General features: G+C 39.2%; 2 protein-coding genes across 4 annotated transcripts in view; both read right to left on the reverse strand.

Annotated features, from left to right (window-relative positions):
- Nucleotides 1-5,453, reverse strand: part of kif19 (kinesin family member 19) — a 33,530-nt gene extending 28,077 nt beyond the window's left edge. For both annotated transcript variants that reach the window (XM_035907820.2, XM_006790952.2), the window contains exons 1-2: nt 4,942-5,453; nt 3,212-3,292 (exon numbers count right to left, since the gene is read on the reverse strand). In XM_035907820.2, coding sequence (XP_035763713.2) covers nt 3,212-3,292; nt 4,942-4,980 — 120 coding nt within the window. In that variant the 5' untranslated portion in view covers nt 4,981-5,453. The remainder of the gene's footprint in view (nt 1-3,211; nt 3,293-4,941) is intronic.
- A 4,008-nt stretch (nt 5,454-9,461) lies between these two features.
- Nucleotides 9,462-25,860, reverse strand: part of ttyh2 (tweety family member 2) — a 68,767-nt gene continuing 52,368 nt past the window's right edge. The window contains exons 6-15 of one of the 2 annotated variants that reach the window (XM_006790950.3): nt 22,327-22,399; nt 17,791-17,860; nt 17,585-17,640; nt 14,238-14,330; nt 14,054-14,146; nt 13,525-13,667; nt 13,119-13,304; nt 12,948-13,026; nt 11,927-11,953; nt 9,462-10,676 (exon numbers count right to left, since the gene is read on the reverse strand). In XM_006790950.3, the coding sequence (XP_006791013.1) occupies nt 10,596-10,676; nt 11,927-11,953; nt 12,948-13,026; nt 13,119-13,304; nt 13,525-13,667; nt 14,054-14,146; nt 14,238-14,330; nt 17,585-17,640; nt 17,791-17,860; nt 22,327-22,399 (901 nt within the window). In that variant the 3' untranslated portion in view covers nt 9,462-10,595. The remainder of the gene's footprint in view (nt 10,677-11,926; nt 11,954-12,947; nt 13,027-13,118; nt 13,305-13,524; nt 13,668-14,053; nt 14,147-14,237; nt 14,331-17,584; nt 17,641-17,790; nt 17,861-22,326; nt 22,400-25,860) is intronic. The other variant, XM_006790951.3, reaches the window with a different exon arrangement.

Below are 25,860 nucleotides of genomic sequence, written 5' to 3' on the forward strand. Positions count from 1 at the left end.
TTGTTTGTTAGGTTAGTTTTTTAAAATTGTTTCTCATTTTCTTTAGAAGTAACAATTATGTCCAATAGTCACATATGCCGAATAGTCTCTTTAGAAGTAAAAATTATGCCCAATTATTGTTTTTAAGATGAATTAGGCTATTTAGTTTTTCCCTCAACAGTTCAACGTTTCTTTGATTCTCAAGGTCCATAGTGTTAGAGGCTACACCGGTTCCATTAGTTCAGTGGTCCCATAATGTAGTGGTTTACACATTTACCTAACAAACGAAAGCTATCTGGAACAGTCCTGGGAGCAGACATAAATCCTCCCAGAGGAGGCTGCATCAGGAAGGTAAAGTTAAAGTTCAAGATCGAATGTGTGGAGAAGCCTGCTATACTGATCCCTTGTGAAAGAGCTGAAAGTAGCCAGTCTTAATAATTCAAGGTTTCTTTGTTTCCCAATGACCATTGTGTCAGGCAGTGATGGTACAGTACAGTCAGATGAATTACCACTACTTTTCTGATAGGGATAAAAGTCTCTTTTCTATGCTGAAACTTCACTAGATTATTATGCTATTGAGTGACTAAAACCTGCAACATTTAAGATCCCTTTCACATATATTACCCACTACACCTGTGGCTATTTTCCTACTTACTCAAGGACAAGAAAAGCCCATTGAGTGTAAGTGCAACAGGTGGTCCATGAAGATCCCTACAGGCTGTCTCTGGGGGAAGAGTAAGCCTAAGAGAGAAAAAGAGCAGGTGGCACAAGGCTTAACCTGAGCTAAAACTCATCCAATGAGCTCATCTCCACAGGCTTAGCCAGCTTCCAAGTTGTCTGCTTTCTGCCAGGACAGCCAGATCTGGGTACTCCGGCCCAGTCCGCCGAGTCAGCCACCAGCCCTCTGCTAATCTGTCTGAGCACTACCGTTGGGCCATATGTTTACCATCTTACCAACAAAGTAACATATGCACTGTCTTGTTTGCTTGCAAAAAGATGCTGTCTATAAAGGATTTAAGATGTAGTGTAGACATCACTCTTTATTTCTCTGTATGGGATGACTACCACAGGAGTGACAGCTACAGGTAAACAGATTCAGCCCTGTCGTGCAATATAATCCCACCACATCCACTGTGACGATGTGACCTTATCTCACAATATCCCCTCCATTCATGTCAAGGCAGCCCAGGTAAGCCCACAGGTAAAAAACAGATCCCAACAATCCCACTGTCTCGATAACAAGTGTGTAGCGTAAGCTCCACTAATCCTTTGTTGTGAACGTGTACAAGTGAACCTGACATAACCTCAAAGACGCCACACATCAGCACTCTCAGATATAATAAACTATGTACTGTGGTATTCAGGAGTGAAATCAACACACTGAGTCAAGCTGAAGAGGAAACATTTTTTTTCTAGCTGAGGTTTGGTTGAGCCTTATTATAGTGGCTGTGTCAGCACCATATCTACCTTCCTGGTGTTATGCACTAATCCCCTGAGTCCAAGCCTATTTTAATGATGTCATGCCAGACTGGTGCTGATGTTGTCCTTAAACTGTGATTAAATTACTTACGTTAAGACAAACAAGTGATATACCAGCGTCGTGGATAATGAGTTTCTAGCAAATTCCCTCAACAGCATGAAAAAACACTAATCATATCCTTTATTCAATATAACATTCTCCACAAACACTTCTCACTGTTTTACTGTGGTGAGTCATCAGTTGCTACTGTTAATTTTCTGGCTTTGTCTTGGTTAAGAGAAGCTGCCCACCACCAGCAGGCCTACAAATGCCTCAATCAGCCTACACTACGTGAGGAGACACCTCAGCAGGTTCCCAGTCACGATGTTCATTATCGTTTGCACTACCGTCATCACCACTGCACAATCTACTAAATGATCTCGAAGAGGGACCTGCACAAATGTGAGGCGTAATGGTGAAAATGGTGCTCAAGGGACTTGCACACGCAATGTTTCCTTCTCATATGAAAGGTCACATGGTAGCAACCTCATTAAATACCATGCTCATTGGGAAAAAGGCCATCTGGTCTATGACGGCAAACCAAGTCCAGTTTCTTTTTCTATTCCACTGCCAGAATAAATGAATAGAAAAATCCAGTTTTGGTTGTAGTTTATAAAATATGCCTAAAACTTATTGGCTATGGGGAACAGCTATGGCCATGATAGCCAATCTACATTCTGTTCACTCTGAGTCATTCTCGTCATGGTTTACTCTAATAGAAAACACAATTAGAGTAATAGCTCCATTCAAAGCTGCTTATTTGTCATATAAGTTGGAAAGTAATGTCAAACAAGTTGGTGGAAAACTGAAACAAGACCACAGTGGAAACAAACAGAACCAAGCATGAGGCTGCCAGTACTGGCTGTTTTCATATTAAAGCCAGATGTGTTGTTTTGTCAGACCAACAGTAAAAGCCAAAGAAATTCAAATCATAGAACCAACAAAACGGAAAAAGACTTTCCAATTAAACTGTTTGTCAAATTGCATCTTGGGTAATGTAGGCGCTAAGTTAGCAAGATAAAAGTATTAGTGGAATAAAAATAGGCATAAGCATTTGTCCATTGTCCATTTGTCTGACACTACAGAACAAGTGCACTGCTAATTGGTGAACTACTCATTTCCAATGACTAGGTGGCTGAAAAATACTTCATAAGCATCAGACAGATTCAGAAATAGAAATAATTACTACTTGCTGCCCTAGCCGTCTCTCTCTGTTGCCATTCACATCACAAAGTTCTTGCACCATTATGAAAATTAAAATCAATGCTTTTTATGACCTTTTCAAGACCTCAGTAATTGGAGCAGTTATTGGGTAGTGCTTGTTAGTGTCACAGTCCATATAACTACATCTGAAAATGGGGACAACAAGCAAGTGACATTAAAACCGCACGTGTAATAATGTTTTTTTTTGATAAATCTTAAAGGTGAAAATTTTAAAATATATGAAACACATAGTCTAAGACCTTTAAGGAGCTTTTTATTGCTTGAGTCTGAATCTTGCAGCATTCATATACATATGCATTATGATGTATGCTTTATAAATTAGGTTGTTTTTTTTTTTAAAGAGATGCTGACGTTGCAAAGGTCCCTGTAGGCACCTTATTTGTGCAGTTTCATGACAAGCAGGGAGGAAGACAGTATCCCTCTTTCACACAAAGCCACCCCATCACTCACTCACATGCAGAATGAAAAATTAAAAGACCAATGTCTCACCTGGTCGTCCACTCTGTGGGCCACGATTGTAGCCCCCTCCTCCTGCTCAGCATCGCTGAGGGGTCGGATTCTCAAGGCAACCTGCAACAAACAGAGCAAACTCTGAATGTAATCAGCTTGGAGATGTTCGGTTTCATGACATCATATCTAAGAAAATGACACTGACCGCACATAAGACGACATGTCTAAGGTTTTATCTGTAGTTTAAACTGAATTTTTACAAATGCTTTAATGTCACTTGTTAGAGTGCTTCAACAGAAAAGCATTTTATAAGAAAAAAAAAAACTGGCTCATATATCAGATGCAGCGCACGCTGTGCTGATTTCGAACATTACAATGGTTTTGGGAATGAAGAAAGCAGGTGAGTAATGTTCAATGCAGCTCAGGATTGGCTTTGTGCAGGATAAAAAAAAAATCCCTGAAGATGAAATGTGATTTAGAATAATAAAGATGTGCGAATATAAGTAGGAAGGGGAACTATGATACACTGCTATATTGCATTAAGGGAGTTGTAAAAGATGTCTCCTTGTAATAACCCAAATTCACGGAAATGAAACACATAAATTGCACGAGTAATCTTTCAAATGTCAAACACATTTTTTTCACCATTTAACTTAATAATAAGGTATAATCACACTTAGCGGAAAAATGCAGGATCTTCTAACTTTTAAGTCTTTTCTCTCTCACAACCCCAATTCAACCAGGGTAGGTAAACTGGAAACTCAAAATATCACTTTAAATGCAGAACTGTAGTTTTAGAGTCTAAATTATGAATACTGGATGGCACTTGGCACACACATAACAACTTAATGAGTGGAGCATTGTAATACGACAGCATTATGCACATTCAGACTCCTGCTGTTAGTCTAAATCTGTCTGCATGATTTAGAGATCAGCAGAAAGCTCTGACTGAATAAAAACAGGATGAAAACAGAGTGTAGCAATACCAGCAGTGTGTTAGACCCACAGGGGTGGCACATGAGCTGCATTCATATGCATTCAAACAAATGTGCTATGACGTTCGTGTATATAAGGGCTTTTATAGTGATGTGGATCCACCTTAGATTCACCTAGGCAACAAACAGAAATAATAAGGTCCTCTCTCTATCAGCACCATGTAGAAGGTGTATTACATGGGGGACAAGAGAGGCCAGGCAACTGAAACAGCCACTTCAATAATTCAGGTAAGGGCTGCAATGCAGGTGGTATAAAAGAAAATTGAACATTCACTATAAACGCCAGCAGCTTAAATAGTTAGGAATTCAAGAAGAAACCACTAGAAAGGAAAACAAGAACCTAAAAATAAACTATGCTTAGGCTAACTCCATGATGCCGCTAATGTAGTTTAGTTTAATTAAATTATATGTTTTAATGCCGAGGTCACTTACGGGTGAATAGGGGGGGCTGTTTGTTTGTTTGTTTGCTTTTTTAAAATAAAGGGTGGTATTTGGTATCCAGTGTGAAGCCACCTTTTAGTGCATATGTCATTCAACAAAAAATACAGGCAATTTTTAGGCAAACTTCACAGGACTGCAGCCTACAGGTGTACTCTAATGACGTGATCACCGAGTGTTCAGTTAACTGGCAGCAAATTTATGAGCTTGTTTGTATTAAATGGTGATGGTTTTCTACTACTCACCAACAGAGCGAACACATTTGACAAAGTTAATAAAGGTGTTAGAGCTCAATAAAAAAAATATCATTAAAAAAAAGCATAGGTTGAAACTCACAGTTAGCTGGTGGTCCTTTGACTCTCCGGTGTCCTTCATGTTCACTTTCGGTCAGCCTGAAGGATAGCGAGCATCAACAGAAAACGGGGCACTGGACCATCCCGCTCCCCGTCGCTACCTGCATGCCACCTACTCTTTAAGAAAAAAAAGCACCTGCAGCCCACCGCACACACCTAACAACTACTAATATACCCGGGTTCTGCCTTTAATGCTCACTGGCTGTAGCTTGTCAGTAGTAACAAGCGCGACTGGCGAGCTAACAATCTCTTCGAGTCGTTTTTACTCAACGACATTAGCTTTCCTACAACTACCGATCGACTCTACTCTCTCACTCGCTTCCTCTTTGTGTCCTCGAGAGCGCGTCGGTGGGTATCTTCCACGCAGCGGGTCGGGAAACACGGGAATAATTTAGCCAGACAAAGAGTTAAAGGTAGCGGCAGGTAGCACCAGCACCAGCAACAGCAACAGCTCACCTGCTACTCGCACTTCTCTGTGTCTGTCCTCGCTCCTCTCCGCTTCTTGTCCTGTGTTTACGCGCGCGTGCGTCTGCGCTCGCGCGTGCTGTGTTGTCCCTGGAGCTTCGCGGAACACCGGCAGTATCAAATCAGCTACTGTAAACACCAGTACATCCGATTATAAAATAAAACCCTCTAGTCTAGTTTTTCATTGCTTTGGGTGAATAAATAAATAAATAATATGGCATGGCATGTGTACTCCCAGTTTTCCTATCCTAGGCTACACAATGATTGTGAAGGAAATACAAACATAGCCCTCTGTACCTTGTAAAAGTGCTTCATAGCAACCTGGGTCATATTAACATTATATACCGTTTCTGAATTTCAAAAGGACAATAAAGTAGACAAGAAGTCACATTTAAACGAGCATTTATCAGTTATTGGACTGGATGTGCCTTTATTATTAATTATTTTTAAAAATAAATCTTTTGGAGAGTTTCTAAAACACCTTTAAAACAATGGTGAATATTTTAAATGGCTGTATGCGTTTATTCAAACCAGTTATTGTGCATTCAGATAGATCTGTGATCCTAATATCACACATTTTACGGACGCGAATAGTTGGAAAATGGTAACCTTCTTTAAATGTCTTTTTCTGTATGAAATACCCTTTCTGTGTCACTTTGCTGACATCTGGTGGAAAGGTTATGCAATTACCGTTTCAAGACATCAGCTTCAACCTGATTGATGTTGACCAGAAATCAAACAAATACATAAAAGGGGGAAAGGGAAAAGGCAGTTTAAAAATATAATAACATAAGCTGTTTTTACGACCACAGAGCGTGTTTACAAAATGATCGGTAGTGAAAAAAACTTTAGATCTTTAAAACACCAAACTTCTGTAATATTTACTGAGATACCGTTTCCGCTGCACTCTCATGACATCTGCTGTAGAAATTGTGCAATTACTATAAATTTCAAGCGGCTTAATGCTGGGAAAAAAACCGAAAAATGAGCAGAAAGGGGAACATAAAATACCTACTAAAGTAAGTTGTTTTTACTTTCATAATTTTTTACTTTTCTAAACAACCTAAGGTAGATTATAGTCTTTAAAAACAAACAAATAAACCAAACCAAAAGAAGGTTACAGGGATATTTTAAACTAGAATTACCCTTTAGATCCCATTGTATAGTTCCACCAAGCAGTTAGGACTTCTCTAGACCTGATCTTTGGGATATAAAATGTCATTGTTTCGTCATTTCTATCGTCATTTTATCCTTTAGGATATTTGTGTGATATTTCCTCCTAAATCTGAATTCTAGGCTATTGGGTAAAAATATCTTCAGTCTTGCTATGCAGTGCTGTGAAAAAGTATCCTGTCCCTTATGTTTCAAATCATAAAACTAATTTTAATATTGGATAAAGACAACATGAGTAAATACAAAATGTATTTTTAAATGATTATTTGATTCATTAAGAGAAAAATGCTATCTAAACCTACCTGTGAGAAAAAGTGATTTCGCCCTGACCCTTATAATTGGTTGTGCCACCTTTGCCAACAAGAATCAGATTTGTTAAATGACAAATTAAGTGTGTTTTATCAAACTTTTTCTAAAGCTGATTTCAATTTCATGAGCTACACTCAGCCCTGATTACTGCCAGACCTGCTAAACAACAGTAAAATAAAATAAAAAAGGACCCGTTTGAGAGAATGAAGTAGGCTAAAAGATCTTAAAAAGCAACGAATCAGACCGTGATCTAAAAAAACTCAAGAAAAGATGAGAAATAAAGTCACAGGGTTACAAAGACCTTTTTAAGGCTTTGGGGCTCAAGCGAACCCCGGCAACCAGTGTTGGGACTAACGCGTTATTAAGTAACGCGTTACAGTAACTACGTTATTATTGTGGTAACGAGCACGGTAACTAGTTATTATGCCAAAATCAGGAACGCGTTACTCGTTACTGGGATTTAGATAGGGTCGTTACTCGTTACTTCGTGTGGTGGCTATCGCGGAGCTTCCACAGATTCTGTAACATTGGCAAGTGGTGGAGGCAGCAGGTGGATGAGGGAAAGGGGACGCAGAAGGAAAAGAGACCCGAGGTGGCCGCCGGTCCAAGTGTGAACTGAACTTCAGGTAAGAGGTTATGACCTGCAGTCTATCTGGGTCAGATATAAACCAAGTTTAGGTGGAGTTTATTTTCGTTATTCTGACTTTTTCCGTACTGCGTACTAGCTAGCATGACGAAGTTTCTATACAGCTGGGTGGTGCTATGAAGTTAATGTTGAACTTTATTTTGTTCATAAGTTATTAGAGTTGCCAACCGTCCCGTCTGGTATTCAGAGAAAATATTAGGCGTTTCTCATTGAGGTGAAAAGGAACAGTTTGTCCCGTAATTCAGGTACAATGAAAAAGGCACAAAGCTGGAGTTATTCTGTGTTTGCTGCACAGCTGCCTCTTCTTCTTTCATTCTCCCCCCCTCCCTCTCCCGTTTCTACTTCAATCATGAAAACTGATCAATGATCAGCTGATCGGCTCTCTTGTTTGTTTATCGCCCACTTTGCGCCAGAAAGAGGAAACCAGCCGATGTCGCGTTAAACAACAGCGCACGTTTAAGCTTGATCAGCTGTTGTTAGAATTTATTTAATATTAATTTCTAGTATCAGCTGATATTTGCTGGAGCCACAGCTGTAAAGCTGCTGGTCATGATGTCGGTTTGGTTATCTGGTGAGAGGGAAACATGAAGATGAAACCAGGAGATGTCCTTACTGAATCATCAGAGCTGAGCAGGTGATGGAGAAACAGGTTTACCTTTTAGGTGACATGAATGAGTTGAAGGGAAGTTATGAACTGTTTCTGAGAAACAAATAACACCAGGATCCTTTTTAGGTAGCTGACAGCTGGTAACTGTGCAGGTGCGGATCTAGCAAAGTTTTGCCAGGGGGGCCAGGTAGGGCATTAACAGGGAGAGGTGGGCAGAAAGAAATACTTTTCTTTCTTATTCTCATTTAAAATGTCTAGCTTTTAAAAAATAATTATCTGAATCTTACAACAAATGATTGATAGATTGATGCATATATACCATCAAAACAGTGTACATCACTGTCACAACAGCGTTTGTTTTCATTCAAAGGCTTTATGATTTTTCCTATAATGGTGGGCCAGTCTCTAGTCAAAACGCCCGGGCCGATTTTTTGTCCCCGTCCAGCCCTGTATGCAGCTCATCTGCAGTCTTGTGTTACCTACATCTTCCTATTCAGAAGGCAGAATTTCCGAGTTCTGAGTACAATCAAAGCACCACGACTGCAGTTTTTGTGTTGGATGTAAAAGGCGCACATGACGCTGTGACATAGGCTAGAATCATGGCAGCAGTCATTGATGGTCCAGGCGTGGGATTTCTCTCGTGGAAATATGCACATTATCTTTTCCTTTCTATTGGTAGGTGGCACAGTGCACTTGTGGCAAGTAAGGAAGCTAGAAGACTGGCAAAGTTATGGAAGCAACACATTAACAAGAAAATTCTGAGTAAAACCAAAGTTACTTTCCCTAGTAACTAGTTACCTTGAAAGTAACGAGTAACTTGAAGTAACTGAGTTACTTTTGATAGAAGTAACTAGTAATGTAACTAAGTTACTATTTTAAAGTAACTTACCCAACACTGCCGGCAACAGCCACAAACTGGTGTAAATCTAACAAGATTTCATAAATAAATTCACAACGTTGATGATATGAAACATTTAGATTTGTGACAAATATGCAAAACTAAATATATAGAGCTCACTAAAAATGGGATAGCCATGTGGTCACAGCAACCTTCACATCTGACCTCAAAACACCAAAATTGAATAATTTCATCACTGAGTACAAATGAACCCTGGTCCCTGCCTCTTCATCCTTTACTTGGGAAGAATTGTATATATTTTTTATATATATATTTTCAGCAGTCAGGAATCACTGCAAGTACATGATACACTAATTGCATGTGGATATATTTCAGTTAAATGCACAGGGAGATCTTAATGATTTTAGCCACGAACACTCATAAACAAAATTAAGACTCATCGCGTTGTACTCAAAGCTGGTTTATTCAATTTACGATTAGACCCTGAAGTTTGCGTACACATACATACACACACACACACACACAAACAAAATTAAGCACCACTCTCTGTGCCTGTACAGTGCAACATGCTGAAACAAACACACAAAACATATTAATGACACGGCATATATCCAATCCACACAGAAAGTCATCGTTAGTCGGTACAAACATGTATTGTTTGGATTGTTTGCTATGGTGAAAGTAATTACCTGAATTCATTAATCAGAGAGCAGCACAGCTTCCCGAATCACAATAGGAATGACGACTTTATTGGATTAGTTGGATTAGATATACAGGGAGTATGAATTAATGGCCCATTAGAAAATACAAAAAATAGTGGTCCTATGTATTGCTGGACAGAACTAGAAAAAGTATATAAAAATGGCACACAGTTTAAACATAAAACAGAATAAGACAACAATCTGTTATTTTACAACTTATTTACAGAAGCCATGGTCTCAAGGTAGTCTCGTCTCTGTAGACTCCTAAAGCTTCACTAGCGGGCGTGTTTGTGTGTGTGTGAGACTGCAAATAAATTATACTGCTCCACAAACTCCTGCTGTGTGCTGCCAGTGCTGGCTCTGTGCTTCACGAATATCACGCATGGAGCACACTACATAGAAAATAACGACGCATGAGCTATCGCGTTCACATCTTTTATCTTTGGAGACTCAAATATAAGATGTCAAAATTAGTACACATCTCCATTTCAAAGGCAGAGAGAGAGATCTCAACTGAATTTAAACTTTCTTTTTTACGTTATTGGGAAACAACTTTTTTTTGTGTGGTTTTTTTTATATGTTTAAAAGAGCGTGTGAGGGTATCAAAGGACATAACAGATTAAGAGCTTGTTAAGTTTGACAGCACTTCTTGGAAACGTCTAGCACGTTCTCCAAGAAAGGAGAGAAATGTCATGAATGAGCTAAAAGAACAGAGAGAAGATTACAGATATTGTTCCAATATCATTAGACTCCACACGCTGGAGTCCTGACTAACGTGAAGCCACACAGTTTCCTCTGCGAGTCTTCTATCAGCTGCATGTTGCTGTCTTGTAGATGGTATGCGATGCTGCTTCTCTCCTTGGGCAAACAGGGAAGTCTATGCTTGGAAGTCATTTCCAAAGTGTCTCCTCTGTTCTTCGGTCATGGACAGGTAGGTGGCCCTCATAGTGGGAGAGTACTATAGACAAAACACCAACACAGAGACATATATAGAGAATATTACAAGTCTGTTGCATTAGATTGTGGTGATGTAAACATGTAAAACTCATTTGTAATGGAAGAACGTAGGGAAAATGGGCTTAAAGGAACAGTCCACTGAATATCTATCTTTATGTATCAAATTCACTATACTGTGGCACTGACATGAGAAATGTTTGAGGCTCCGACTCCCCTAGTGGGACATAAAGCAGGGAAAGCATGGGTGATCAGGTTAAAAAAACAGGTGAAGTGAAACTACAGAAGAATGAATATATAGTGCATGTTTATAGTATAGCTACACGCTAGACAGTTTATTAGTTACACCTATCTAGTTCTGGGTTGGAGCACCTTTTGCTTTCAGACCGGCTGTAATTTTTGCTTTAATAGGAGGGTTCATAATTTTTTCAAATCACCTTTCTTCCCCCATTCTGATGCTCAGTTTGAACTTTAGCAGGTCATCTTGACTATTTTTACATGCCTAAATATCGTGGGTTGCTGCCATGTGATTGGATGACTAGGTATTTGTGTTAAAGAGCCGTAGAATAGGTGAGTGTATTGCTGGCGAACGTATGCGTATATAAAGTCTACTGGCTAGTATATCAACAAAAATTCTGTGTTGGAGAGCGTGTAAACTTAAAAGTTTGCACGCTCTCCAACACAGAATTTTTGTCAGATTTCATGCCAGATGCCAGATTTCATTCCTACAGTGGTTGAATATTAGTTTCTAAGACAAAGTTTCAGTGGAGTATTCATTTAAATCATAAATAACAGACCATGGCAGGGTAAAATATTTTAGATATCACCTATAGTTTGTTTTAAAAGGTCAATCCTTTATTCATTAAATACACGCATAGCATAAAGTATGTGAAACACTTTCCAGGTAAAATCCATTTTATTGCAGTGCACAGAATCCCTACTGCTAATACTTTTGTGTCAGTGCTAGGTGTAAAACGAAATGACCGGAGAAAGACTGCATGCACATAGGAGCTGACTGTGAAAGTACCCAGAGACGCAACTACCGTACCACCCTGTGAACACCAGGGGCTGAAATACCCTTGCTAAGTGAACCTATTTGCGACGGGGACAATAGGTTGCAGATTAAAAGTCATGCTAAACAGGAGAACTGCACAGGAGACGAGATAATGTGAGGTGAAGGAGAAATGATAGTTAATGGAACAGAGGGACAAGTGAGGGACTTTATTCCTGACAGAGAGAGAAGAAAAGACTTACTCGATTTCTATACTGCTGAGAGTATATCTCCAAAAGTTGATTAAAAAAAAGAGGGAATATAGAAATGAAAGATACAAACAAACATACACATGACGAACAAACAAACAAACAAACAAAAAAATATATAAAAGAAGCTGTTAGCCGAAGATGACTGCATGATTCTGTACAGTTATAGCCATGAGGAAGAAATTAACATGCATATTATTTGGTTGTATTAAAGAGTCAAAAGACAGAGCATATCACATGTTTAGTTGGTACTTTAGCTGGAATTAAAGGTTGAAGGTTAATGACAATGATGGCTAACTTAAAAAGAATTACATACATTAAAACTGCAGTAACACATGTATAAATGTGGTTCAATTTAAATTCTAAACATATAAGCAATCTTTAATAAAACATCTGAGCAGGAAAAAGGATAAAAACGTATTTCTTTCCTATAACTGTAAGCAAAATCCAGATTAGAGATCTGTAAAATGGTGTACAGCATGCTATTAGGAGCGTGTGCTGAATGAAAACTTCATTTAAAATGTTTCTATTTTTATCTCTGTGATATAACAGGAGACTAGAGGCCCAGCAGGGTGCTGAGTTAATTCAGCGAGGAAGAAAAACTTGTGTGTCGACAGGGAAAGAGTTTATGGGTTACGGCCTGTGTCACCTTATCCTGAGAGAGAGGCTAAATGATGTTCTGTTCATATTAAATATTAACTAAATTACTTCTCCTCTCCTTGCTTTGGCACTGTAAGCCAGCCTCCTGTATGTTGTTCACAGCAGAAAATAAAAGCCGAAGTGTAAAACACAAGAGTATCTGGTTAAATACTATAAAGAACCTTTAAAAAGAGTGGATTTAATCGGAATTAAAATTTAAGTGACGTAAATGTAAAATGTAACGAAGGAGGTTAGCTGAGTCACCAAAAAAATGAAAGAAATAATAAGCTGTTATTTCTAAGAAAACCACTTCCTGAGTTTAACTGAGAAAGAAATGACATCATAGGAAGGACTTGGCCTCTGGGACCCAACGCACCGATGGGGGTGGAGAGCCTCGTCCTATCAGAGGCACATTCTCATACCGTGGATTTCCCCCGAAAAGAGCTGTGTGGTTCCTGCAGAAAAAAATGAGAGAAGTGACTCGGATATGGCTCAAATTTCTGATGTCACTTTTCCCCCCCAAGTTGTTTTTTTTTTTTTGACTCACATGTACTCAGACATTGGGGCATTGGAGACAGCCGGGGCGGGCGGGTGCAGGCTGGTCTGGCTGCCCATGCTGCTGCTGTAGCTGCAGAAGCTGTGCATGTTGGTGTGGTCAGGGTTCTGAGACCCTAATCTCCTTGCCCGTGGGTTGAACGGGTCCTCCTCATCCATGTCATCGTAATCTTGTTCCCTTCAGTGAAAAATTAGGAAAGGAGCATCAGAGGAAAGGTTTAGGATATTCCTTTACTTGGGTACGGTGTGAATGACGCCTGATGGAAACAAAACTTCAAATTACAGTATTCTTTGGTATGTGCTGGCTTAGACGGTACACCGGGATGTACATAGAGAATGGTGCAGAATGAGAAAACGAGGGCGCTCAGGCAGGCAGACAAGCCTGAAAATGTACTGACCTGCAGGCAATTTGTCTCCATGCCCTGGGAATGGCACACAGCATGACAGTGAAGGCACAGGCTGCCAGAATGGAGAACAGGCAGAGGTACAGTACACCCTCCACTCCATCATAGCACACCCCCACCATTGCATCCAGGTAGTCCTAAAGAGGTCAAATGCAGAACACAGATATGTGGCCAAACTGTTTGCTCATCATCTGTACTCTCGCTGCCATGTTTGAATACACAGCGGAACAAAATGAGCCAAAGATGAAAAAGCACTTAGTGCATCGGTGTGCGTCATCATTTTCTTCATTTATGTTTTGCACATTCGGTGGGACTTCAACATCATTCACGTAAACCGCATTGCAGTCATGAACCGTGCTGTGCAAACAAACTTGCAAACAACAAAAGAGGTTTTTAAAATTACTGTTATCTTCTCTGCTCTCAGTTCCACTTTCAGTTTTACTCTGAAATCCTGAATGGCCACTTACTCTCAAGTTGACCTAGTTGTGCTTCTCTAATGCCAAATAGGATGCCGTGAACAAACCTTGTTGAGCCCCCTGCAGTCCAGCAGGGCGGTCAGCTGGTGCAGACTGGCCTCCGAGGAGTTGAGCAAATGTTGTATACCCAGGAGATCTCTCTGTGGAGAGGTCAGCGTATCATTGAAAAACACTTCAGCCCTTTTTTTTTCTTCTCAAACTACAGCATAAAAGTGTTTCTGTGTGCCATACCTCAGCCGTAGGAAACAGTGGTACAGCAAACTGCAACAGACCCTGGATCTGGATCTGCATGGTGGTCAGAGACCTCTGGAAGATGGCCAGGGGCTGCAAACAAAAGTACAGAAGCAAATGAACAGCAAGCAAATAACACATATGAATGCAGCAAGCCTTGGGCTGAGTAATAGAGGTACTTTAAAATGTACAGTAATTTCTAAAAAAAAAAAAAAAAGAAAAAAAAAAAAAAGCCTCAAAAACTACAGGTAACAACATTAATGCCATAATAATTGGCTTTGATTTTGTCACTGAACTGGTTTGGATTTATTGAAATGGAAAATCCAGGTTAATGGCCAAAAAGACCGACCTAAGCTAAATCTAATTTTCATTGGAGGTATTGGGTGTTATCACAGTTTGTGTTTCCCACTGTTTTATACAGCGATTGCAGATTTTACGACAACAGATCTATGTTCCCACCAGCAGGGGGCAAAATAAGCATCCACATTCAGCCCGGAGTAATGGGATAGTCTGTTCTACCTGAAACACAATCGTTCCTGCCTTTTTTTTAATTAACATTCAAGTATGATCATACATCAATTAATCTGCCATATCTTCAAAGTAAATCTGTATCTTCACAGTCACCCAGCCTAACAAGACCTAACAAGAACCTGGAAACCCCCACGCCTGGGGCACAGTGTTAAATTGAAACAAGATGTGGTCAATTACCTCAACTATCCATAAATGTAATTGCTTTCCTCTGATCTGACATTTTTTCTTGATCTACATGATCGTCCATGGCCCAGTAGCTCTCTGCTACACAGTCGACTGGCTTCAATTGATTTTTTTTCCCCAACTTTAGCTTGGGTGAGTTTGTTCTGAGCCAAATAAAGTGAAAAAATAGGACAAAGACAGTGTATGGAGGAGGACAGTAAAAAAAGGAGAAGAGATGATAAAAAATAGATAAAGAGTTGGCGCAGGAGTGATGCCAAAGGCGGTGTTACGCTGGGCCAGGAAGGTAGACCTGCAGGGCACTGCGGAGAGACAAACACCTAAGAGAGTAAGATAAACAGGGGGGAGAAGCTTGTTTGCTTGCCAATCAGTGTGAATTCCTGTATCTGCCAGCTTGCTTGTGAACTTTGCACCTGTTGGCTATCTGTGTGACAGTGAAAAGAGCGCTGACTTTGTTTACCAGGCAAGGTGACGCTTGTCTGCCCTCTGCCGCTGTGCTCTTGCGGTGTGCTCCTCGGGGCATGTCTACAAGAGCCAGATAATAAGATCTGAGGTCTGGTGAACCAGAACTTACAGAAATTGACTTAACTGCTGACTGATGTCAGCTGGGAAGTCAGTGAAGTGACCCACAAACTGCTTCCCTGAAGAGTAACTCCACGGATCCTCAGAAGAGTGGGAGGAGAAGAGATTCTCCAGGTTGTTTCATCTAACGTGCAATTTCATAGCCTTTGTCTCGGCAGTTTTGTAACACTAAGGTATGCTTTGTCATGCATCAAGGAAGCAAGAACAGAAAGAGAGAAAGATAATGGCGACAGTCTTTGATCCTTGGTGGTTTTATAACTCCTCTGCTAGAAGTTAGGATGTAACTCAGACAGACAGGGCTGGACGAAGGGAAAGCCTGACAAAGATGAAGCCTGAGGGGCAAAGAAATGAGCAAAGACTGAGCATCGCAAATTACAGTTCAAAAGACATTAAGGCATTTTGCTGTTAAAACGGAGCGACATTTGTTTTTTTGTAGCTATTAATATCGATTAGTATCGCCACAACAACAGCTGTCTTAAGTCTGTTTAAATGAGTCAGGAATGACCTTTAAATGCTGTTTACACAATTCACATTTCCAAGATTAAAAAAAAAATTCAGATAACAGTTTCTTTTTAATAAAAAAAAAAAAAAGAATAAGTAACAGTTTCTTCTTTAAACTTCTAAGATGGAGTTTTGAGGAGAAATTTGGAGTCTTTTAAAGGGCTGATTATGAAAAAGAACATAATATTAATCCTGCCATAATTAAACTAATATCAGGCTTAATCATGAATCTGTTTGATATTTCCTCATTAATACCTTTAAAAAAAGTTTTAAAAAACAAAGCTTCTATTTGAATGCTGATGCAGTGGGTAGTTTGAACAGATTTGTTAAATTCAAAATAAACATACACTCACGAGACACTTTATTAGGTACACCTTACTAGTCTTTGAACTTCTTTAATTCTTCATGACACGCATTCAGTAAGGTGCTGGAAACTGCTCAGAGGTTTTGCTCCATACTAACATGATAGCGTCACACAGTTGCTGCACATTTGTTGAACGCACATACATGATGCAAATCTCCTGTTCCACCAAGGTGCTCTACTGGATTGAGGTCTGGTGTCTGGTGATGTTCAAGAAACCAGTTTGAGATTTTTTGAGCTCTGCGACACGATGTGTTATCTTGCTGGAAACACCATCGAATATCCTCCGCACTGCTACACCACCAGTAGGAACTTATGTAATGATATAAGGCAGGACAGATGCTTTCATGTTGTTTTTGTCAAATTCTGTTCTCGCCAATCAAATGTCACAGCAAAAATAGAGACTCATCAAACTAAGCAACATTAAAATCTTCTATACTCCAGTTTTGGTGAACCTGTGTGAACTGTACTCTTGTTATCAGCTGACAAGAGAGTCAGCCTGTGTGGTCTTCTGCTGCTGTAGCCCATCTGCTTCAATATGTTGTACACTCAGAGACGCTCTTCTGCATACCTTCTGCTATGTTCCTGTCCTATAAGCTTGAAACAGTCTGGCCATTCTACTCTGACCTCTGGCATCAACAAGCCATTTTCACCCAGAGAGCTGCTGCTCACATGATATTTTTTCCTTTTTGGGCCATTCTCTGCAAACCCCTGAGATGACTGTCTGGGGAAATCCCAGAAGATCAGCAGTCTTTGAAACAATCAGAGCAGCCCATCTGGCACCAACAACCAACCACAACACAGTTCAAAGTCACTTAAATCGCCTTTTTTGTCCCATTCTGATGCTTAGTTTGAATTTCACCAGCCCATCTTGAGCACGTCTTCATGCCTAAAAGCAGTGAGTTGTCACCCTGTGGCTCGTACATTTCTGTTAACTAGCAGCTGAACATGTGTACCTAATAATGTTGATGGCAAGTGCATAGCCACCAAAATAACAACATTTAACAATGTTAAATTGTATCTGTAAAATACCCAGCAAGTGTCCAGTTTTAACCTGCGCATCATAAATCCTCATTTATGGATAAAGATTTAATTTCAAATGTCTACAGAACATTTCTTTGTGTTAATCAAAAAACTCTTTTGGCTTAGATGTGTGGACATTTTATGACCTGCGACACATCCCGTTTCCTACCTGCTGGAAGGGGTTGGAGAGAGTTTGGTTGCAGTACAGATAGTAATGAACAATATCTGCGAAAACACAAACACAAAAGCAGACAGAAAATGTTTTTTCATCATCATTGTCCTCGCTTTGCTAAATATCAATTATCGCCATGGCCACAAATTTAATGTCACATAATGAATCCATTAAACGATCATTATTATTCGCACCACACTTACCAGCACTGATGACATCCTTTGTTTTACTCATGATGTATTTGTCAGGGGAAATGCAAAAATCACTCGTGCCCTAAAATAAAACAGGAGATGTGAGAGGAGTGGAAAGAGAGTGGGAAACAAGGACATATCAGAAAAAAAAGATTGAATGGTTCACATTTCATGACTCACAAAAAAAATTCATGACTCACATTTCAAAGAAGGAATGATGTGGTGTGTCAAATACCAAGTAATCAGCTTGACAATTATTTATACATATTTTTTACTAAAACATTTTTCCAGAAACATGAATAGTGATTGCTATCATTTTTAGCGCTTTTTGACACAGTAGAGGGAATACGGCTGTTTTTGTACCCCTTTAACACATCTTAACAGGAATGCTTTTCAATTCAATGCAAAGTGCTAACACGAAACCTGCATTGGCAAAAATAACAAAAGACAAGTGGCAGTCTCCGCTGAACTGTGCCGTCTGAATGCTAAATGTCCCCGGGGCTCGGGACAAGCACTGCGTGTAGCTTAACCTTCTCTGGGGGGTACGCTAATGAGCCCCACGCAGAAGAGATAAAGCAAACTGTGTTTCCCAGCAAACCTGAGCTAGTTTGTTAAAGACGAGGGATACCAAGGAGCTCTGCAATTCAGGAGCAAGTCTGTTAGAATTCCTGAAGGGACGACAGTGAATCTCAGAAAATGCAAAGTTCTGACTACCCGCTGTTGGTAATTAGGAGTTCTGCCAATGGGGTGTATTCATTATGCATTTATTTACTAAGGATTCAGCCATTAATTTAAGTGCAGTCTGCACACAGACAGGATGTGAAGATTATCTTGCAGGTCTGTCAGTCACACCTGTAAATACAGTCACACATGAAGCTGATCAGAAAGTCAGATAAATCCAGATTCTATGTACTAAACAGTTGTTAGTTCCTGTGGTTGCGGTGGGTGTTTTCGCATCATTAGAGCAGGGCAATGAAATTCATTCTTATTTAAAGTGGGACACAGCTGCACGACTGCAGTGGCAAATCGATTTTCACAAGTTCAGCTCTCAGTCGGGGTGGAGGAGGTCGAAGATTTTCAGACATTTTCAGATGGCAGTGGTACGTGGAGGTTAAAGAGGTCACCGTGTGTGTGGCGTTCCTGCACATACGCACAAATTCTCCATAGGTGCTAGCTGGCTCGCTGAGCTGAAAAATTGTGTAGAACAATTACATCTAAACAGGAATGTTGGCCTGTCCTGTGTTCAGTCTGTAGTGCCTGAAAATACTGTCAGTGATTTTATTATAAATGAGGTTTTTGCATAAATTCAATCGAATAGTAAATTCAAAAGAGATCTTTCAATTAATGAGTACTTTCACATCTTTCTCTATGTTAAATTTTGTTTTTTGGAATTAGGGCTGAAAAGATCAAAAAATGCAAACAAATAAACACATTTTAACTGCTTTTGCCGCTTTTCTCTATTTGATATGAATTCTAAAAGAATTTGCTTAAAGAAGACACCTGATTAAAAAAGTGCTTTCTCCTAAATGTGTTTTCAACAATTCCCAGCATAAACTGCAGTCAGCTGAGACTGAAGAAGTCACTTGGATGAGTGACGAAACGTTTCTCCCAGAAAACGCTACGTCCAGATGAACAGAATCAACTTTTGGAGATTCCCAGCATAAAGAATGAATCAACATTTATTAAAGATGAAATGCCTTCATACGATGATGTCTACAAGTCTGTTATTAGAAACTGAAAACTGTGAAGTCCACACTGACTCACAAGCACCAACTGTCTGCCTAACAATTTATGCAAGCAGTTTGTATATAACCCTCACATTTATATAAAGGAACACACACACATGAAATCTGGGCCTTTCACATAAACATCGCCTTTAAGAAGTAACACCTGCATCGACATAAGCACAAGCTCCTATTTACACGTATAAATGATGTCTGAGGAGCCAGTGCAGATTCTTCATGTAAATGCTTTTACGAAGCCTTTATGATGTTTACTCTCAGGCAAAGAAAAGACCCAGGTGGACTCCATCTATAAATTCTCAGAAACAGAGGTACAGTAAAAGCCCATTTCTATCCCGACTATCCACACAAATGTATCATCTGGATCCTTAATGAATTTATTAGACTACCTGTAATAAAAAAAAATAAAAACATTTCAGAAATCTGTCAAAATAATATTTTTATTTATTAGTTATTTTGTTATTGATTTTGGTATTAATTAATAGCAAAGTGATTTCACATATTTACACCCAAATTTGAGCACACTGGACTTCTCAGAAAAAAAAATAAATTTCTGTCAAGGACTGCAAGTAAATAACTAATTTGATAACCTAATCAAAAAAATATGTTTTCTGATTTTTAAACATTTTTTTTTTTGTAAAACAGTACATCAGAAAATTCAGGGTTAACTATAATTATATACTGGTATTAAAAATATCATTTTTAAAGATCTTAAAATAGCAGTTAATTAACCATTACAGAAACATAAAGAAATATTATCAATCCTACTAATTTCAAATCAAACTCATTTTACAGTTTGATGTTAAGTGGAATAAATGAGTGGACCTCCATTGTCTGTCAATCTAAAGACGTTTAACTACACATTTAAACCCTGAGATATTTAAATATCAGAAAAACCTGATAAGAAATGCTGTTCTAGAACGTTTAAAGAAATCTGTCAGCATGGCCCCTAAATTATGACAAATTAATGTCTATAATTACAGAAAACGTTACTGTAGCTCACTGAGTTTTTGTTAATTCACATAAAATGCCATTTTTTTTTAAATTTATGTATAAATTGTTTAACTCTGGACCCCACAAAAGTTTCACTTTGTATCTGTCTTGTATACAGTGTACTGTCAGCACAGTGGTTCAGTAGTTAGTGCTGTTATCTACTAGCAAGATGTTTCTGGGTTCGAACCTGACCAAAATCATTTCCAAGTGTATGAATGAATAATAAAATATATTGGTGGTTTTCTAATAGAGCTACTCTTACACTCTTTTAACAGTTCTTAACTCTTAACTCTTTTAATCTGTGTATGTGCTGTTTTAATAAAGTACAAAATTGTCACCAGAGTTTCAAGACTGGGCTCCACAAGGTTCGGCCCACAAGAATAAGAATAAGAATAAGTACCTCCTGTCCAGGGTAGTACCCAGTAACAAGCTGTTGTACCGCTAAAGACAGGTTCTTTATTTTTTAAGGGTGTACAAATCATTCATTCAGCCTCAGTGACACCCAGCAGACACGTTACATAAAAGTGAGACGGAATGATTTTGTAACACACACAAAATCATTACGTCTCAGAGGACAAGATGTACCCGTGACTCTTCTGAAGCAATTTATGAAAAGTTATATTATTCATTTATCAAGGGGAGATGTAGAACAAGAAGACCTTTTAGTTAGATTACCATGTAATTTACTGGATGCTTTCAAGTTCCTTAAAGGGAAAGTACTGTCTTTCCGTTGAGATAATTCTTACACACCATAGATGGACCTGAACGCAGCATGTGTCATGGTGCAGGAGACTAAATGGACAGGATGAATCATCTACTGAGAAATTCTGTATTTGTCTGCATTTGCAATGTCTTGACCGGTGGATGCAGATGGGGGTTTCGGTGTTTTAGTCATACATGTGTGCCGTAGCATTGCTATAAAAGGAAACCATTAGTGTCATTGTGTCAGGAAATGAAGACCACACCGAGTGAAGCCTCGCAAAGAAGACTTGAACATGCAGATAAAAAGGAAGATAAAACCAGACACCACTGTGCAACAGATCAAACTTCTCGCTGTTACTTAGTCCTGCTTACTTGACGCTCATTATCTCCTAATTTAATTCACACGTGTAAACAATCCTCTGCTGCCCCTGAGTAAAAAGCAACATCCAGCAACAAAACTGAGAAAAATAGCACAGACGCCCGAGGCAGCTTAGTCAAACACCAGTGCTCAGCCATCTGATATTCATCGTGTCTCATGTTTCTCTCTATTTTCACAGTGAGTTCTCACCTCCACATCGATCAAACACTTGCGCTGCTTTTTTAAGCCTTGGGACGATGAGAGAGGAAAAACACTGAAATTAATCACCTACTCAGTGTGAATACGGCAATTGGATTCGTGTTGTCATAATCCTTGAATTGGAATCGGGTTATTGAGCTCTGTATAATGCTGCTGAGAAGGTGTGGGTTTGCAATTTTGTTCTTTTGTCAGTCTATTTTTAGTGCCGTGTGTTTTGACAGCAGAGATCAAAAGCTCATGACGTGGTAGACGGATAGCTGTGATCAGAAGAATTTGAGATTGGGCAGTTTTAGAACCTGTTTCTGTGCATCTGTGAGGGATCTCTGTCACTTAGACTGATTTCATAAATATTTTTGTAACCTTAACATCCTGATAAAGCTTAAATACTTGGCTTTTAAGCTTAGAACCACTAATTAGCAGCTAATACCTTAAATAGATAGATAGTTTCTGCAAACTATCATAAGGTGACCAGTTTAGGGTATTTTATATCAAAGTAAGTCAGTCACTCAGGGGTAGGAAAGCGAGGGAGCTTACCACAGCGGTTGCCAGGTCAGCTCCCAGTGAAGTCCAGCTCAGGACTAGCGTCAGCACTCCAAACACCATCATCCTGCAGAAATACAAAGAAACAACAGGGTCAGGTTGAAACTCAGTGCAGTGATCTGTTTATTTGCTAAATCAAACTAAGATCAACTGAAGGCTCAGTGAACCAGGACACAATGGCTCATTAAAGCTTGGTATTTATCCAAGTGAATGAGTCAGTGATTTAAGTACTTGACCCGGTTTGCATTAGGTTCATTCCAATTACTCGCAGTGATTACAGGTGAACACTATTGTAATCACACTGTTAGAAAACCAAGAAGTACTCTGGGTTTGTCATACGCATCTGCAATTATTATTATATCAGTGGTATATGAGCACCTTCAATTTGATATGGTTCCTACATCAACATTCTTTTGAAGCTGTGTTTTTGAGCTCCTAATATTAAGTCTAATCACTCCATTTAATCTGTGTCTTTGCACTGATAGAAAAATCACAAAGCTGAATGCCATGAATGCTAAGAGACGCTTCAAAGGAGAGTTGAGTCATTATCTTCGCAAGCAACTGCTTTTCCAAATTAGTAATAAAGCAATCCCTTTGGAATAGTTGCATGTTGTAAGCATGTCTTATAACTAGGGCTGGGCCATATCATACCGTTCACGGTAATACCGGTACAATGGTGGGCAACGATAAGAAAATGAAATATGGCGATAGAACGTGGGTAAACCGCGCATGCGCAGTGCCTTTGTTTTCATACGCACATGGCGGAAAAATCGTGGCGGCGACACAGAATGAGAAGAGTGAAAGCGGATCGTTGAATGAAACAGATGAACCAGAACTGGTTTGTAAAAATGCTGCAACTTCAGTGGTGTGGAACTGGTTTAGCTTTCGTCCGTCAGCTACACAACAAAGCACTATTTTTGGTAGAGCATGCTAGCGGGCCGTCGTTATTACCGTGTTGTTTGGAAAATACGGCACACTTAAAATCAATCCTTTGATTTTTCTGAAAGTCGAAAGTGCCCCTTATAATCCCGTGTGCCTTATGTATGAACTCTGGTTGTGTTTACTGACCTTGAAACGATTTTATGTGGTACACGGCGCTCGAAAATCTGTCAAATGTTTCAGTACGACTTTGCTAAGCTAAGAAGCCACACCGCTTGATGGATTGTCGGAGCATTACGGCTATCGTAGGCAGGAGCCTGGCGTAGTGATACGTACTGTGCTTCAACATAATATTACCGTATTGTGTGTGTATAACCTCTTTTTAAGTTTTGTGGATATTATACATGGTTATGCTGAGGATATGTCGGCCAGTTTCCACTGGAAATGCCTTTTGGTTAAACTGTCAGCAAGGAATTTGCATTTGCACTGTTACATTTTTATATAACTTTAATGCACATAAAAAACAGCTGCTTGTTTAAGTGAAAATACATTGATGTTTTTTTTTTTTTTTTTTTTTTTTTTTTTTGCACTAATAAAGTTGTGGAGTTGTAAAGTATTTTGTCTCACGTCAATTATCGTCAGTTATATCGTTATTGCAAATTTTCAAATGTATATTGTGATAAATATTTTTGGCCATATCTCCCTGCTCTACTTATAACTACTGTATATAACAAAATAACAATCAAAATGGAGAAACAAAAAGAGCTATTGTAGAGTCCGTGTCATAACAGCTTCTGCTACTCATAAGAAATGGCTCTCGACCCAAGAGGAAGAAATGCTGATGTCACTGGGCTGTCATCACCAGAAAAAGTCACAGCGGTCATGTTTACTTCCATGGAGTTGATTCTGCTGCCTCAACATACAGCTGCAGAAGAACAGCTAATCTTCCACAGTGCTCATCCGCTCTGTTTGCCGACATCTGATTATAGCGAACTCAGTGGATGGATGTTCCTGCACCCATGTGTTTGTTTTACAGTGAATCCATACCCTGATGATGTCAACTTATTATATGATAAGATGATAACATCAAATGATATACACAGAGGCTGAGAGATTGCAGGCCCTGGCTGTCCATTTTGGCATGCAGGAAAGTGTTGATGTACTAAAATAGGAGATCAATACCTATTAAAGACAATCATAGATCAGCTCTGGTTAAGTGAAAAGAATTTCCAGAAAATCCAATAAGCTCCTGATTCATGTCACCACATTTTAAATCGGATTTTTTTTCTATGCATGTCCAGGCTCATCGCCAGCCTGTTCATCTTTCAGCACCCCACAGATCCCAGGCTAATCCATTTCTCAATGCACTGAATTGATACTGAGCTCCCAATATTGAACTTACTATCCGCTACTTCTGTCCTTTTCTCTTTATCTCTACTTCTCTATATATTCCCTTTGCCCTCTCTACGGCGTATTTTCAACGCCCTCTGCCTTCAAATCAAATCCTCATACTTAAAGTCTGACTCCTTCCTTCTGTCTGATACAGACCTCTCACTAGGCCCAGACAATTCGCGAGATAGGAAAGAGATTGAGGCTTCACAGATTCCTTATCTTATTTTAGACTCGACAAGCAGAGCTAATGCAAACGTTCTTTACCGTCTTACTCGTTCACTGCGATAACCTGCATTAATATGTGATTATATCTGCATATGGCTATATAAGGGGTACTGTATAGAACACTTAACACCAGTATCACATCTGGTTCTTGGTGATAACTAACTACAACAACTATAAAGGGATAAGAAGAAAATTCTGATTCCTTTTCTGACACTTTTGTAATTCCTCCTCGCAGACAAGAGCCTCACAGGGTTACATTTGCTGTGCCAATTGTCTCTCTTTCTGTCAGCAAAATTACACAAAAGCTACGTGGCCAAATTTCATCAAACCTGCTGCAGAGATATAGCAGCAGAAAAGAATGAACCTTTTGTATTTTGGTGCAGATTCTCACTTTCTCACTTTCTTTAAAATTGATAGCTAGGACACTGGCCTTAGAAGACTGTGCTCTTCCTGTATTTTTCCCATGAAATACTAATGCTGCATCTCAAATCATATATTTTCTCTTTTGTTTGCCTAGAGTAGTCACACTAAAAAGGACAGCTACACCCGGTACACTCCAAGTAACTTGGTGGTATGCTTAAAACAGACAAAACCCTGAGTGTAAAATTCTGTATACTTTTCATTTTCACTAGCCACCATCTTGGTGATGCACCAATAATTTGTTTGACAGTAACAGGAAAACATTGTCAGCATAGATGGAAACGCTACTGTTAGCTGTCTATATCTATATTGATATCTATATCTATAGTTATAACAACAAATTTGAAAACTCTTTCATAACAACTATAATTATATTTTAGCATTAGAAATGCTGTTTTGACAAAGAGCTTGTGCATACTGGTGGATTAACTATTATACATACATTCACATAGAAAAGGATTTTGGCAATTTAGGCTAATTTAGGCTTGTTAGCCCTGCAATAGACCTGCAGCCTGTCCAGAGTGTACACCGGCTCTCACCCTATGGCTGCTGGGATAGGGTTGAATTGGATGGATGTTTATTTAAGGCATATGATCTAATACATTTGTTAAG

Source organism: Neolamprologus brichardi, chromosome 8 (genome assembly GCF_056152115.1).
Source record: "Neolamprologus brichardi isolate AB-2024 chromosome 8, ASM5615211v1, whole genome shotgun sequence".
Classification (NCBI taxonomy): Eukaryota; Metazoa; Chordata; class Actinopteri; order Cichliformes; family Cichlidae; genus Neolamprologus; species Neolamprologus brichardi.